Raw genomic sequence first — 14,963 nt, forward strand, 5'->3', positions numbered from 1 at the left:
ATCTGCACTGTAAACACGACATCGATTTATCACTCGTATGCCTGGCACCACGTCGCATTGCTTTATCCTGATTGGCCCTGGTAATCTTCTGAGAAATCGAGACAAAAAAAAAAGCAAACTTCTGTGCCGTTATCTGGTGCAGGAACTTGGAAACATTTCTTTTTATCATCTATATATATTCGTACACACAAACACAGTTGCAAGCAAAATTATTCAGCCTCCATTGCAAATTAGGTTTGTTTTCCAAGTTTACAGTTTTCCAGCAGTTCGCATAAAAGCAACCACAAAACTTAAAATAGCACAACACAACTACCGTAGTATAGAGCGGTTTCTCCAAATTCAACACAAAATGCCACTTTTAATGACCACTGCCATTTCAGAATTCAACCCTTCGAATAGAGAAGCCCTCATAGGAGCAAGTTTGAAACTCTTGATTTGCAAGCACACCTGGTGCAACTAATCAACAGCTTCATTAGTTGCATCGGGTGTGCTTGAGATAAAGCATATCAAATATCTGGACTGGCTAGGGATTTGGCTGTAAGGTTTGATTGCATGTTAGAAGTTTGGTTAAATCAAGAGTGTGGTACAAAAAGTTAGGAGAAGATATCATTGCCACGTACTAACGAGGAAAAGGATACAAAAAGATAGCACAGGCATGAATGTTTCTGGAGGTAGTTGGAAGCAATTTGCAAGTTAAAATAACGCTGGCTACACTATCTGGACATGGCAGAACTGATAGGTCATCAATGCAAATTGGAAAATCTCTTTTAAGCCCCATTTAAACGCCAAGTCAATATTTCAGACAATTGAAAGATTGACAATTTTTTTGTGATCGTTTTGCATAAAGTGTTAATGGACACTAATGTCAATTAGCATTTAATTAGCTTCATTTGCTTGTAAATGGGCTTCTGGGAGCTGTTTGCCATGCCCGGCAGATGGTCTAAGCTCTGCAATCAGCTCGATTGTTTTCGCAGGGGCTGCTGAAACAATACAATATAATCACCAGCTCCCGTGGAGATAACAGTGTGCCGTCTGAATGATGGATTTTACACTCACCTAAAAATCATCATTCAGATGAAAAGTGCACGATGGTGGTAGTGTTCACGCAACAATTATCGCTCATGTGTGGTCATTTGAGCGATAATCGTTGCGTGTAAATGAGCCTCTGGAAGCGGTTTGCCGTGCCCAGCAGGTGGTCTCAGCTCTGCAATCAGCCCCATTGTTTTCACAAGGGCTGCTGCAAGAATTCAATATAATTACCAGTTCCCGTGGAGATAACAGTGTGCGGTCTGAGCGATGAATTTTAAACTCACCTAAAAATCATCATTCAGATGAAAAGTGCACGATTGTGGTAGCGTTCACACACAACAATTATCGCTTATGTGTGGTCGTTTGAGCAATGGTCGTTGCATCTAAATGAGCCTTAAGACGTATCAACTGGAACCCCCATGTAATCTTGAGAACCAAGGAGTGCACAGATCTAGTGATTAGCAGTGCATGAAATATTGAGTGTCTACAGAGGGCCAGCAACCCTTTCCAAATGAGAAGAGGCTAGGATTGCATAAGGCTAAGAAAATGCTACAGTCCATAGTTGATACTGAGCCAACTGCAGGATCCGGGTAGGCGCTGCATCCTTGTAGTAGTTTTCTCCCTGACGTCTATAGAAGTTCTTTATACTGGACCACTAATTGGATCGTGATCGCGGACGCCGTCTCGGAGGCGTTTCCCAGAGACGGCGGCATTGTACGTGGAGTCACGTTGTTGTATGGAGCGATGTTCCTATTGTTCTTCCTTTTGTGGCGATTTTTCTGAAGCTTTGTGGCGCTTGTATATATGTTTGTAGGTGAATGTCTGCACTCGGCGCACTTCTTAAACCTGAATGGAGACGAGACTCGCTGCTGTCAGAACATGGCACAGGATACGGTCACAGATGAGCTTTGATATGTAGACTGCGGGGGGCTGACACGGTTTAGGAAAAGTCCTTTCTCCTCGCTCAGCGGCTCCCAGTCGTCGCCGTCTCTTTACTTCCTGCCTTGCTGTAACGTCTTTGTGTCTTCGCACCTGCAGCTTCTTTGTGAACAGAAATAGCTTTCCACATATTCCAATGCGTCCTTAACTGCTTACATACCACTTGTGGACTTCTGACTCCGTCTAGCCAAACCATGGAGAGCAAAAGGTTTGTAGACGCCGTTACCTGGAGGAACGAATCGGAAATTAAAGTGACCCCGTCAGGAACGAGTAGCAATCTCCCACCGTAACTTGAAGGTAGTGGAGGGGATGCAGCATCGGACGGGGCTAGGTATAGGACCTCCATAGGCTCTGTTGCTTGCTATGAATGGATTTGGCCCACCAGTGCAAAGATCCTTGTAGACCCCATTGTGTGGGTGTTAAGAAGGTCATCATCTTGTTGGCTTAGAGGAGTTTTCCTACAAAATACATTGATATCCTAATGATTTGATGTACCATAAATGTCTAATCAAGCGGGTTCTAAACTGGCAGGGCCTCCACGATCTCAAGGAGGTGTAGAGGTGGTATCAGATCCAGTGTAAATGGTGCTGTGTCACAGGTCTTCGTAGAGTGGAAATGGCAGTAGGTCAATGAAGCACCGCGCCCTAAAAGTGCCAGCAGACGTTACGTAAATATCTGGCCAAACCAACGGTTTCGGAAGTGTACGCCAACAATCTAATGTATTTGAGGGTCAATCGACTCTTCCCCCTTTTCCCCAATAGGAGATGTCAAGACGTGCCCAACCTTCTTTCCCCTTAACATGCCCAATCCTTCGTTCCTATGAAAGACAAGCCACTGGCAGGTGTCATTATCCGCATCAAAAGTTGCACAAATTCCATTAGGCATGAAATACCCTAGAAGTGGTTTTCAAAACGTTTTTAAAAAAAAATCCCAGAGGGCAGATTGGCGTTGAAACCCGTGTAGATGGTCTGGAAATTATTACTAATTTTGCTGTAGATTTTCGGCCGTGTGTACCCTGAAAAAATATTCAGAGATGTAAAAAATAAATTCCCAGAGGACCGGTAACTTTTATACAACAGAAAAAAAGTCTATTCTTTTAAATGTCTCCGCAGCGGTCACCTTCCTTTCGTTGTTCACATGGAGCCAATCGCTGGCGTCATCAGTGACCTGTCATGTATCCACACAGGACCGCCGAGGCTAATGATTGGCTGCAGTTGTCATGTGAATGATACGGGACCACTGCAGGAGCAGTGGGGACCAGACTGACAATGTGGAGCGCCAGCATATTTAGGGTGTGTTCACACATCGCTGATTTCCTGCGGATTGTGTTGTAGGTTTTGCTGTGGGTCGGCAGCAGATTTCACCCTTTTTAGAATTCAAATTGAAGCAGTAAAATCTGCAGCAAATCGCCAATTTGTGAAGTGGGAGTCTAACACCGCACTACCTGTTCCTCTGAGACTTTCCATTCAGCCTAAGGGCTCTTTCCCACGAGTGTATATCGTCCGGCTTCCAATTCATCAGATCACATGACCGTATTCCTGAGACGGGAAAGCGCCTGGCCAGGCCAATATAGCGCCAAGCGTTTTTCCGTCGGGCCCAAAAGATAGTACTGGAACTATCTTTTGGGCCGGAATACGTCAGCTGCTGCATTGGTTCCTATGGGAGCCCATGGCAGCAGCCGGAGGTTGGGAGGGAGTTGAGCAGCGTACAGGCTCACCTCTGCTCTCCTCCCTGCTCGTTCTTCGCAATGGGAGGAGGCGGGCCGGGGGTGCAGCTAAGTGCCGGCCCGCCTCCTCCCATTGCTGGCTGCGGACAAGGGCAGGACGTGAGCAGAGCTAAGCTCCCGCCCCTTGCCCATTGCCATCAATGGAAAGAGGCGGGACGTGCCGGTTCTGAGCTCCACCACCTCCCATTTTAAAGAACGAGCGGGGAGGAGAGCAGAGGTGAGCCTGCATCGGGGGTATGCAGGGGAAAGGGGCGACAGCATGGTGACCTTGGCGCACATGCGCCGGGGCCCATGCCGTATTAACGGGTGCACAAATGTTAGATTTGTGTGCCCGTTCACAAGCTTCTACGCCCCAGATGATGCCGTATATCGGCCGGCCGATATACGGTGGTGGAAAAGAGCCCTAAGGGGGCCGAACAGTGTGGTGGTAGGCTGGGCTCACATGGGTGCAAGCGCATTTCAGTTATGCAAACACGTGGCGTATCTGCGTGACCGAAGTTCTCCTGCGTGTATTTGTGTGCGCAAATGTACCGAATGGTTTTGCACACAAATCACATTGGTATTGTGTTTATATGTGCTGCGACTAAGTCCGTTTTCTGAGTATATAGTGCGTATTTACGCAAGCTCATTGATTTCAATATGCTCTTGCGTAACGCAGTTGCACACACAGTAAAGCCCCATTTACACGGGACGAGTGTCAGGTAAACTATGCTCAACACTCGTCCCCGTATGTACTCACCACCGTGCTGGTGCACAGGAGCGAGTATCGTTGGCTCACAGCGGGGCGGCTGGAGATTTCACTTCTCCCACTCCCCCGCCCCTCTCCATTCACCTAACACTGAACAGCCGCTATGTTAAGTGAATGGAGAGGGGGAGAGCAAGGAGTGAAATCTCCAGCCGCCCCCGCTGCGAGCCAGTGATACTCGCTCCTGTGCAGCAGCGCAGGGACGAGCGTCAGGCATCGCTTACCAGACAGTCATCCCATGTAAATGGGGCTTGTCATGTCCCCCCCCCGACATTGCAGAAAAAAGTATATGCTGATGTGTTCTGTTCACTGCTTAATACGCAGTATGCCCTTACTTTCTGTAACATCATGTCTTTTTGTTAGCCATTAAAAGGTATCATATCGACAAGATTACTGGATTTCTCTTACTGAGAACAATCACACTTTAATAAAAACATGGCTGCCTTCTTCCAAATACAGCGCCACCCTTGTCCATAGGGTTGTTTGTGGTATTGCAGCTCAGCTCCACTGAGGTGAATGGGAGCTGATCTGCAATACCAGACGCAACCCTATGGACAAGGGTGGCACTGTGTTTGGAAGAAAACGGCCATGTTTTTCTAACTCTAGACAAGCCTTTTTTAATTTGCACAAGATGCATCAAAGCTTCGTAGAGCACAGGACTATGGGGGATATTTAATAAGACCAGCATTTCAAGCGCCGGTTTTTAATAATATTTCCGCCAGCACTTGATGTGCCTAATACATGAAGAGGCACACTGCTCTTTATGTATTAGATGCATCTCGGCACCTGCATGCGACCAATCAGAAATGTACAGCAGGCCCGACCCGACGTTCATTTCAGGTATACTTTATGCCAGTTTCTAATTTCAATTATACATTTGTGTCAGTTATGGGCGCTAATGCCCCACTCAACAAGCCATGCCCTCTTTTTAAAAAATTCAATGGGTTACAGGTGGCGCAGGCAGCAAAAAGTCACTTTTTTTTTGGTTTTGTTCAAATCCCCACAAACGCAAACCTTTTTTTACGCCAAAAACGGTCATAAATTTTTTTTAGAAATGTCCCCCGAGGTTCCCTCGCAGTAGACGATGGCTGCCTGGCATCTCGTAGACCATAAACCAATAGTCCTTTTGCTTCTTGACACATTCAATGTAAGTTCCCGAGAATGGTTTTTACTTTATCTACTTCATTAATGTAAAACTTTTCTTCTCCCCGCAGGGATAACGGCGACCGATCTCGGCACAGAACACCCAGAAATGCCCGGATGTCAGCCCCATCACTGGGCCGCTTTGTTCCCAGGTACGGTGATATTACTTGACTTTCTTAATGCTACAACCTTAGCTTTATTTCTTGCTCATTTTAAGAATTCCTCCTTCAACCTGTCTCCACCAGACCCGTCTATCTGTCGCCCTGTCACTTCTGTCTTCCATGACTTCTCTGATCACCGTGAGAAGCGTCACCTTCCCTCTGTTTTGTTCTCCTTGCTTTTTTTTAATGACTTCACCTTCCTTCTTCTGCTTCCTTTCGTTGCAGGAGATTTCTACTGCCTGAATACCTTCCATATGCTGGAATATTTCATGAGCGGGGTCAGCCAGGATTAGCGACGCACTCCTCGGTCAACAGAGTCTTGGCAGGTGAGGATGGGGATGTACTCAACCACCTTCTGTTGGACCTTCCATGCTTAGGACTGCAAAATACTACTTATTTCGTCCCACCATTCCCCTTCCAGTGCTTGCGTGTGTTAAAGGGGTTGTCCCGCGGCAGCAAGTGGGTCTATACACTTCTGTATGGCCATATTAATGCACTTTGTAATGTACATTGTGCATTAATTATGAGCCATACAGAAGTTATCAAAAGTTTTATACTTACCTGCTCCGTTGCTAGCGTCCTCGTCTCCATGGTTGCCGTCTAATTTTCGCCATCTAATGGCCAAATTAGACGCGCTTGCGCAGTCCGGGTCTTCTGCTGTCTTCAATGGGGCCGCTCGTGCAGAATGCCGGCTCCGTGTAGCTCCGCCCCGTCACGTGCCGATTCCAGCCAATCAGGAGGCTGGAATCGGCAATGGACCGCACAGAAGCCCTGTGGTCCACAGAGAGAGAGGATCCCGACGGCCATCTTCAGCAGGTGAGTATGAAGACGCCGGACCGCCGGGATTCGGGTAAGTACTACCCGGTTTGTTTTTTTAACCCCTGCATCGGGGTTGTCTCGCGCCGAACGGGGGGGGGGGGGGGGGGGAGGGGTTTAAAAAAAAAAAACCCCGTTTCGGCGCAGGACAACCCCTTTAATAAGATTGTGAGAGCCAACGAGACCTGAGCTGGGAGGTCTCTTGCTGGGTGGCAGATTGCTGCAGCAGAAACCTCCTCCAATGCTCTGTCTGCAATGGACACCAGACTGACTAAGTTCCGCCCCTTCATATAGGCCACGTCATTCAGTCAGGTTTATGGGTCAGAAGGACCTGTTTATGATAAACTTTTCATGGAGCTGCAGAAAGTCTTCAAGACTGAAATTTTGTTCGTTCATTTGTAGGGTTAGCACTTTAAATGGGTGTTTCTCTAATAGAGTATTTAGTATCTAAGGCTGAAAAAAAGACGTATGTTCACCAAGTTCAGCCTATTAGCCCCTCCCCCCAGTGTTGATCCAGAGGAAGGGGGGAAAAAAACCCCCTCAAATGAAATAGAAGCCAATTTTCCTCATTCCCCTCTGACACTTGCGGGATATGTACAGAATATGCTATACATTTCTAATAGGTGGTGGGTGATGATGGAGATCAATTTGACCTTATGTTGAAGTTTTCATGCTTAGGAGTAGATGGGTCCACCTTTATGACACCCACTTAAACGGTCACTGTCCTTTCATAAATCAGTAGTACAAGTGAACATAAACTATGTACTATATATTATTAGAGAAAAATGTCTTTCTTCATTAATCAGGCACTTATCCTCCTCTTGCACTGATCATTCACTCTAAATACTACTAAAATCCTTCTTGAGAAGGATCAGCCTCACTGAGTCATCAGGTTTTTTGTTGCCCATAGCAGTTTGTGGGGAAATGTAGAGAGGAGGGCAGGAGGAGTGAACTGCAGCTGCAGAGGTAGAGAGAGACGGTATTTTTGTATCTTGTCACCACCTGGAAGCTAGGGGTTTGACAAGGCTTGCATGGAGGAACGCCCCTGTCACACCCCTAGCTCCTGATTGGTGACTTCTCAAAGGTCCTAGCAGCACACTTTGTAGTGATTTTTGCCTTGACAGGACGGTTAGGGATTAGTGTAGCTGTTAGCTTTATATTATTGCCTGACAAGGCTGCCATGTAAAAGATAAAATAATATAAGCCTAACCCCAGACAGCAGGCTGTTATTGGTCGCTGCTGCAGGGAGGCCGCCGTGGAGAGTTACAGCGCCCAGTCATTGGTGAGCTGCTTCAGGGAAGCTGCTATCACCGCTGTCACTGTGACAGTGACGGCGGGGAGAGTTACATCGGACCCGGTAAGGGGAGGCCACAGGCAGAGCAGCGCAAATGGGCGAAGGCTGTCGCCGGGGACAGTGCTGCCGCAAAGACAGTGACAGTGGCCCTGCTAACGGGAGAACACAGCCACTGCAGCATGGTATACTCGCATCCAGAAGACTGCAGTGACTGCCAGGACCTGCTGTGAGCCACACAAATTACAGCCTATCAGGAACAGGGGGCGTCACCCCCCTGTCAAGCACCTACTATCTTGTCACTACCTACACTTCCGGTGGTGACAAAATACAATAATACCGGGAGAGACACCCGAGATACTGCTGAAACCCATATCAAGTGTTTTATCACAGTGCTGGATTCACAGCTACACTGCTCAGTACTGCTGTATAATGTCTTCCATGCTTCTGAGGTAGGCTGCAGAGAGATAGAGGAGGAGATCCCGCTCCCCTATATGCAGTGTATGGGAGTCGTCATAGCAACAGTCTACACCCACCAGCTCAGAGATGAGAGAGCAGGATTTTTGTGTTTGTGTTCAGTGCATGGAGACATCATAGCAGCAGTCTACAGCCACCAGCTTGGGGAAAGAAGAGATTCTGCTTTCCTACATGTGCAATGTATGAGAGTCAATATAGCAGCAGTCTACACTCACCAGCTCAGAGACAGAAGGGAGCAGGATCTCCTCTTCTCTGTGTGCAGTGTATAGAGACATTGTAACAGCAAGTCTACATCCACCAGCTCAAAGAAAACTGAGAATTAGTGATGGTGCCTGCAGAAGAGAAAACTGGTGTTGGGCAACCCCGCAGTCTCCCTCTTCTGGGACCTCCACCTAACACATTTATGTCATATCCTCTTTAAAGGAGATGTCCCGAGGCAGCAAGTGGGTCTATACACTTCTGTATGGCCATAATAATGCACTTTGTAATGTACATTGTGCATTAATTATGAGCCATACAGAAGTTATAAAAAGTTTTTTACTTACCTGCTCCGTTGCTGGCGTCCTCGTCTCCATGGAGCCGACTAATTTTTGGCCTCCGATGGCCAAATTAGCCGCGCTTGCGCAGTCCGGGTCTTCTGCAGTCTTCTATGGGGCTCCGTGTAGCTCCGTGTAGCTCCGCCCCGTCACGTGCCGATTCCAGCCAATCAGGAGGCTGGAATCGGCAGTGGACCGCACAGAAGAGCTGCGGTCCACGGAGGAAGAGGCCATCTTCAGCGGTGAGTAGAGAAGTCACCGGAGCGCGGGGATTAAGGTAAGCGCTCCGGTGAGCTTTCTTTACCTCCCTGCATCGGGGTTGTCTCGCGCCGAACGGGGGGGGGGTTGAAAAAAAAAAAAACCCGTTTCGGCGCGGGACAACCCCTTTAATGCCGATGTCACACATTCCTTTTTCTTCTCCACTTCTTTCGTTCCGATTTAGAAGTTTGTATTAGGTTTCACCTTCCTTCCACTTGTCTCACCTCTGTAGGGAACAGTGATCCTCTCCAATCCTGTGATCTGTCGGTTGCTCTGCTTGTTGATACTTTTCTCATTAGCAGTCAGATCAGGCGACTCCCGGGAACACCCATTGTGATCTTCAGGCACTGAACCATACCTTGGTACAAAGCAAACCATTGGTTATGCCTAAGAGCAAAACGACTGGACTAATATGGCAGCGGAGCTTGAAGCCAGGAGGCAGAGTCGGTGGCTGCCTAAGGCAACATATGGGGGGTAGTTATGGTTTAGTGCATGGTAATGGATGGAGCTGGATGATGAGCCAACAGACCCCACTACAGATATTTGTGTGAATGGGATGGTTTTGGGGGGGAAGGACGGGGTCCATTAAAAAAGGTTATTGGTTATTCCCGCCTTGGGCCTTTATAGCATATTCACAGAAAATGCTGCAAGAGTCTGATAGGATGGGACTTGTATCTATCTCAGAAATGGGAGCTTAGAGCCGACCCTACCTGCCGAGGTGTCCAATCGCCACCACCTTCATGTGGAGCTTGAATGGAGAGGTAGCCGCGTCATTCTTAATTCACTTCTATGGGAGTCACGAAAACTGCTTAGCTCGGCTATCCTCCATAGAAGTGAATGGAGAGCGTCGCGCACACATACGCACAGCCCGCTCTTAATTCATGCTGCACCCAGATGCAGCAGCCTCACCATACAAGATCTGGGTTGGGGATAGTTGGGGGTCCCATACCCTGTGGTCAATACCATTAGTGTCTAAGCTCAGAATACCGCTCAGCGATTCTCCATCCGACAGCTATCATTGCACAACTTGACGGACCAAGTGGAGACCTTTTAGACATCCCTCCCTTTGGCACCAAGATGGGACAGATACAATCCGGATTCCATTTTCCCACTTCTCCCCGATGCTGGTTTTGCAAATACCATATAATAGTTTTATTGGAAGACCTTTTTGTAGAAATTCGGTGTCGCGTTCTAACGACAAACTCCTCTTTGTATGTCTGATAGCACAAGGAAAATGCACGCAAGTTAATGCAAAACTTCAGCAGTTGCCCATAGCAACCGGCAACGCGCCGAGCGTTTTGGAGCTAGCAAGGTTTTTCCGTGTTTTCTCAAGAATCTCTTCTTGCTTGCACATTTTCCCTTCACTGAATTTCCCCGGCTTCACGCTGTCTTGCGATTTTTCGTAAGGTGTTTTCTCTAAGGGAATTCGGAACTCGGAAGGATATTTACAGCAGATGCCGCCTTAGTTATTCCAATGACCCCCTTGAATGGGTGCATCAGGAAACCTTTCCGTGAGGGGATAATTAACCCAATTACCTCTCGCTCTAACGAGGGAGAGCAAACCAGCGATTTGGTTGCCGTGGCAACACAGGAGCCCATGCAGCTGGATGCAACCCTTGAAAGCTTAATGTAAGCAGGACACTTCCTTTTTGCTGTCCTAAGTCCTGAGTATGCAATACTTAATGCCCAGGTTACTGCCCCCCCCTATTCGTTCCTGTTGCCATAGTTACAGAGTTCTATTCCTGGGGGGCTTAGTATTGTTAAAGCGGTATCATCCCCGGAAGGACCACTTGGATTAACCACTTAGACGAATTAGGACTGCAAGAAAACGGTAGCCCCTTCTTCTGCAACCTGGCCGTGTGTCACCTGTTGCAACGTTTCTGTCTTCCTTCAGAGACCACAATATACATTCTTTAGTCGCGTACCATTTATCGACTTTTTTTTTGGCATGCGACTATTGGACATATTGGCGATCGTATCCTCCTCGTTCTTTGCCTATACAACTGAATCTGTCTCTTTTTGTGTTTCCGTGCTGCAGGGGGGCCATTTGCATGATCTTCCCTGCCATTTAATAGTCGATTGAGCATTAAATCAGCCGCAGAATTGTTTTCGGAAGATAATTTGGATATGAACCTCCCTGCAGACGAGCCGTCAGCCTCGGAGACTCTCTGAAATGTCATATGTGCAGCGGTTGTCAGCGCTGGGGCAGCAGATGTGGACGTGTTAACCTGTGCAGTTCTGGATGGGACTAGACTGCTCGGTTTAGAGCGGGGGGTTTTGAAGCGTTAGGGAAGTGGGCCAGGGGTTTTTTAAGGATTCATTCGCACGGGTGATTTTCATGTCCCGTGTGCTGTCAGAGTTTGCAACTGACTGCATGTAGAGAGCATGCGGATCCATTACAGTCAATGGGGCTGTGCTGATTTTTTTTTTTTTCCGTTTTCCTCGGACCGGTGGTCTATGTCAAGAAAAAAAAAATTGCAGCATATGCTATTCAAATTTCTCACATGTCAGTCATTCGTTGAAGTCAGTGTATGCGCCAAAAATAATGGGAGCGCACACAGGTGACATCCATGCATGCTAGTTTTTTACAAATTATTACGAAGCAATGCTTGCTAGAAACATAATTGGGCTTCCTTCCATTTTTTTTTCTTTTTTTTTGCGCATGAGAAAAAAAACGGTTGAAACGCGAAGTTAAAAGGAAAAAATATAACTTTTTGATCCATTTGGCTTTGCAAAGTGGAGTATATTCAGCACAGGGAAGAACTCTCCACCCTATTAGGCCGGTTTCACATTTACTTTGGAACCTCCAGGCGAAGGTTCCGTTGCAGATCCAGCTTAAAGATATTGAATTTAAAAGCCCTGCATGCGCCACTTTTTCTTCTGTTCAAAAGCCGGGAAGCTGAGGGGAAACAGATCGGACGCCATTATAATCAATGGGGTCTGTTCCGCACCATTCTGAGACGAAGCAGGAAAGTGGAAGCTTGGGCGCAGGTGTGAAACCAGCCTTACATGGTAGGTCTGATGCCCGATTCCAGCCTGGACTGCTTGGTCCATTTTTGAAAACTCACAGAACTTTAGCGGCATTGTTGGTTTGAGAGATGACCTTGCATTATAAGGAATCTGGTTTGGGTCAACTTCTGTTTTTTTTTTGAGGGGGTGGGAGGTGGGCGTTCTCTTCTACCTATTTTCTAAGGTTTTTTTTGTTTGTTTTTTTTTCTTTCAAATTTTTCTCCCTTTGGCCGCTTGCACATGGGCGGAAATCCCGCGGCGGGATTTCCCGCGGGATTTCCGCCACTGAAAGCCTGCATAGGAGTGCATTACAATACGCACTCCTATGCAGACGGTCGCGGTTTGGCCGCGCGAAATCTCGCCCGGCAAACAAACCGCGGCATGTCCTATTTTTGTGCGGGGCTCGCAGAGCCTTGCACAGAAACATCACTCACCCGGCCGCCGGCTCCGGTCTGCGCATGCGCCGGCTGCCCGGCAGCCGGCACATGAAATAGCCGGGGCCACCGGGCGCGGGTGAGTGATGTTTCTGTGAATTCTCGCCGCCGGATCCGACCCGCTCATTTGCAGGCGGCCTTTCTCTCTTATCTTTTGCACTTATACTTCTTCTCAATGGTGTAAGATCTATTTAATTATTGTGTGGGTCTGAACTACCCCATAGGGGGTTCTCCCCCTCCACCCCCCACCCCATCATCTTATTACACATTGACCAGGCTTCTGTTATCTCCATTTAGACTCCAGTTCTTGAAGTTTCCCATTGGACTTAGATTACAAGTCACATGAATCCACATACTCTTCTTTTTCCAGGTCCTGTTTTGACCTGTATTATTTTTTACATGCTTTGTAATTGTTCTAATTTAACAATTTTTAAAAAAAAAAGACACGCAACCCATACAGATGCAAGACGATCACGCACACCGTTTAAAATTGGCTCGTTTTTCACAGGCCAAAATCGGACGCCCTCATCTGAAAATGCCCTAAATGGAATTTATCTAAATATACATATGTATGGTAGAAATGGCTGAGCATAGAACGAGCCTGTTATAATGTGAAACCCATGTACTTATCTAGGGGGTAAATGTCCTGGAGGTCTGTGTTTTACCTATTTCATGTCCGCGGCCTGCCAGAGGTCGGTGTTTTACCTACTTCATGTCCATGGACTGGGATATGGTATGATGCAGTCACTAGCTGCTCCCTTGTGCCAACTCCTGCTGTACTTACTGCCTTTCTCTCCTCTTGCCTCCAATAGATCCATGTTCCTTTTAAAGCAACCTTCTGGTGTCAAGACAAAATTCTGACCCGGGACCGGAGGGGGTATATTGCCTGCAGTTGTTCTTTTCTGCCTTCTCTCCAATTTAATGGTTCCTATATTCAGCTGTCCACCATGGCCTATACAATCTTCATACTACGTAAACCACCCACAGTGCACACATAGTGTTAGACTACCCATGCACAATACCTGCTTTCTGATTGGCCAGAGTTTCTCATATGATCCGCATTGGCCAATCAGAGAGCAGTGCACAGTTTGCTTTAGGACATTGGCTGCAGCCATGTTGGACAGCTGAAAATGGAACCTGGAGCCCAGAGGAGAAGAACAACTGCAGACAAATTGCAGCACAACCTGTCCACAGTATGCCCTGCGCCTCATTTATTGTGTGTTTTTGACACTTATTGTACCTCACCCACAAGAGGGTGTGGCATAATGAATGGGTGTGGCTTGCATTCAGATTCATGAGCTCACATTTTGGTGCAAAAACTGGTCTAAATTAAGCAAACCAAGAAAGATCAGGGAAAGTTAGACAAAATGTCAAGCGGTTCTGCAGCCTCAGCTGCTGTGATGGATCTGGTGCCCTTTAAGACTATCTAGTCTAAGTTTACACTGTAACTATTAGACAGTTTTAGTAAATTCGCTGCGCCAGTGTTGGTAGATGTTTGGGGTATTGTTGTGGTCATGTCAAGCAACCACAAGGTACCTCTTCTCTCTTAACACGGCCCATGTTTTATTTGGTTTCTGCTCGTACCCTTCACCTATCACTTTTCACTGCTCTTTTTTGCTAGCTAGAGCCTACCGTTTTTCGATACAGCTGGTCATGTTATACTAGGTGCGCCTTACCTCCAGTCCCTAATTGTGAGAAAATGATCAAGAAGACCATGCTATTATAATGGAGCGACGTCTGGGGACCATTGCTGACCATTTGTACTTCTGTCTGGAGGCGGTTAAATGAGGAAGAAGGGTCAGAGGTCTTGGCTTCATTAGCAAGATAATGAGGCATAAAGCACCAGTGTGAATAAGGGTGTCCGTACACGCCGCGGCCGATCTGTGGTAACTGCGTGCCGATCACGGCTAATTGCCGGGCTGCACCTCTACTTACCACTTGAAACAATTACAAGTCAAGATGCAGCCCAACAATTAGCAGTAAATTCTGAGCATTACTGACGCCCGCTTGGTCCTCCTCAGTCCCCTGTCTGATGATTGACATCTACAGCTCTACTCATAAGACAAAGGGAGAAACTGAAGAAGACCCAGGGAGACAACCTGAATGAGCTGCAAGTCGCCGATCGGACGGTTTGGAGCAGATAGGAATACAGCTTGGAAAACTTGTGAACGCTCATAACTCCGAGGCGGAGATGGATGGATGCGCAGCCCCATTCACTTAGTGGCCTACTCTTGGCTTAAGAATCAGTCATGCAGCCATATTTTTTTCTTCACACAGACCATCAGTCCATGTGAGCAGTCGGCTTTGTCAATGAGCCTTATTGCCTAGTATAGGCCAGTTTGCTCTCCGTGGAACACAAAGAGGACATGACTAAAAATATGACCTTATGATTAGGCCTG

General features: G+C 47.2%; 1 protein-coding gene across 2 annotated transcripts in view; it reads left to right on the forward strand.

The window, feature by feature from the left end:
• AMBRA1 (autophagy and beclin 1 regulator 1) overlaps positions 1 to 14,963 on the forward strand; it is a 115,786-nt gene that overhangs the window by 65,656 nt on the left and 35,167 nt on the right. For both annotated transcript variants that reach the window (XM_066583394.1, XM_066583395.1), the window contains exons 10-11: positions 5,654 to 5,734; positions 5,969 to 6,069. In XM_066583394.1, the coding sequence (XP_066439491.1) occupies positions 5,654 to 5,734; positions 5,969 to 6,069 (182 nt within the window). The remainder of the gene's footprint in view (positions 1 to 5,653; positions 5,735 to 5,968; positions 6,070 to 14,963) is intronic.

Source organism: Eleutherodactylus coqui, chromosome 11, assembly GCF_035609145.1.
Source record: "Eleutherodactylus coqui strain aEleCoq1 chromosome 11, aEleCoq1.hap1, whole genome shotgun sequence".
In the NCBI taxonomy this organism is placed as follows: domain Eukaryota; kingdom Metazoa; phylum Chordata; class Amphibia; order Anura; family Eleutherodactylidae; genus Eleutherodactylus; species Eleutherodactylus coqui.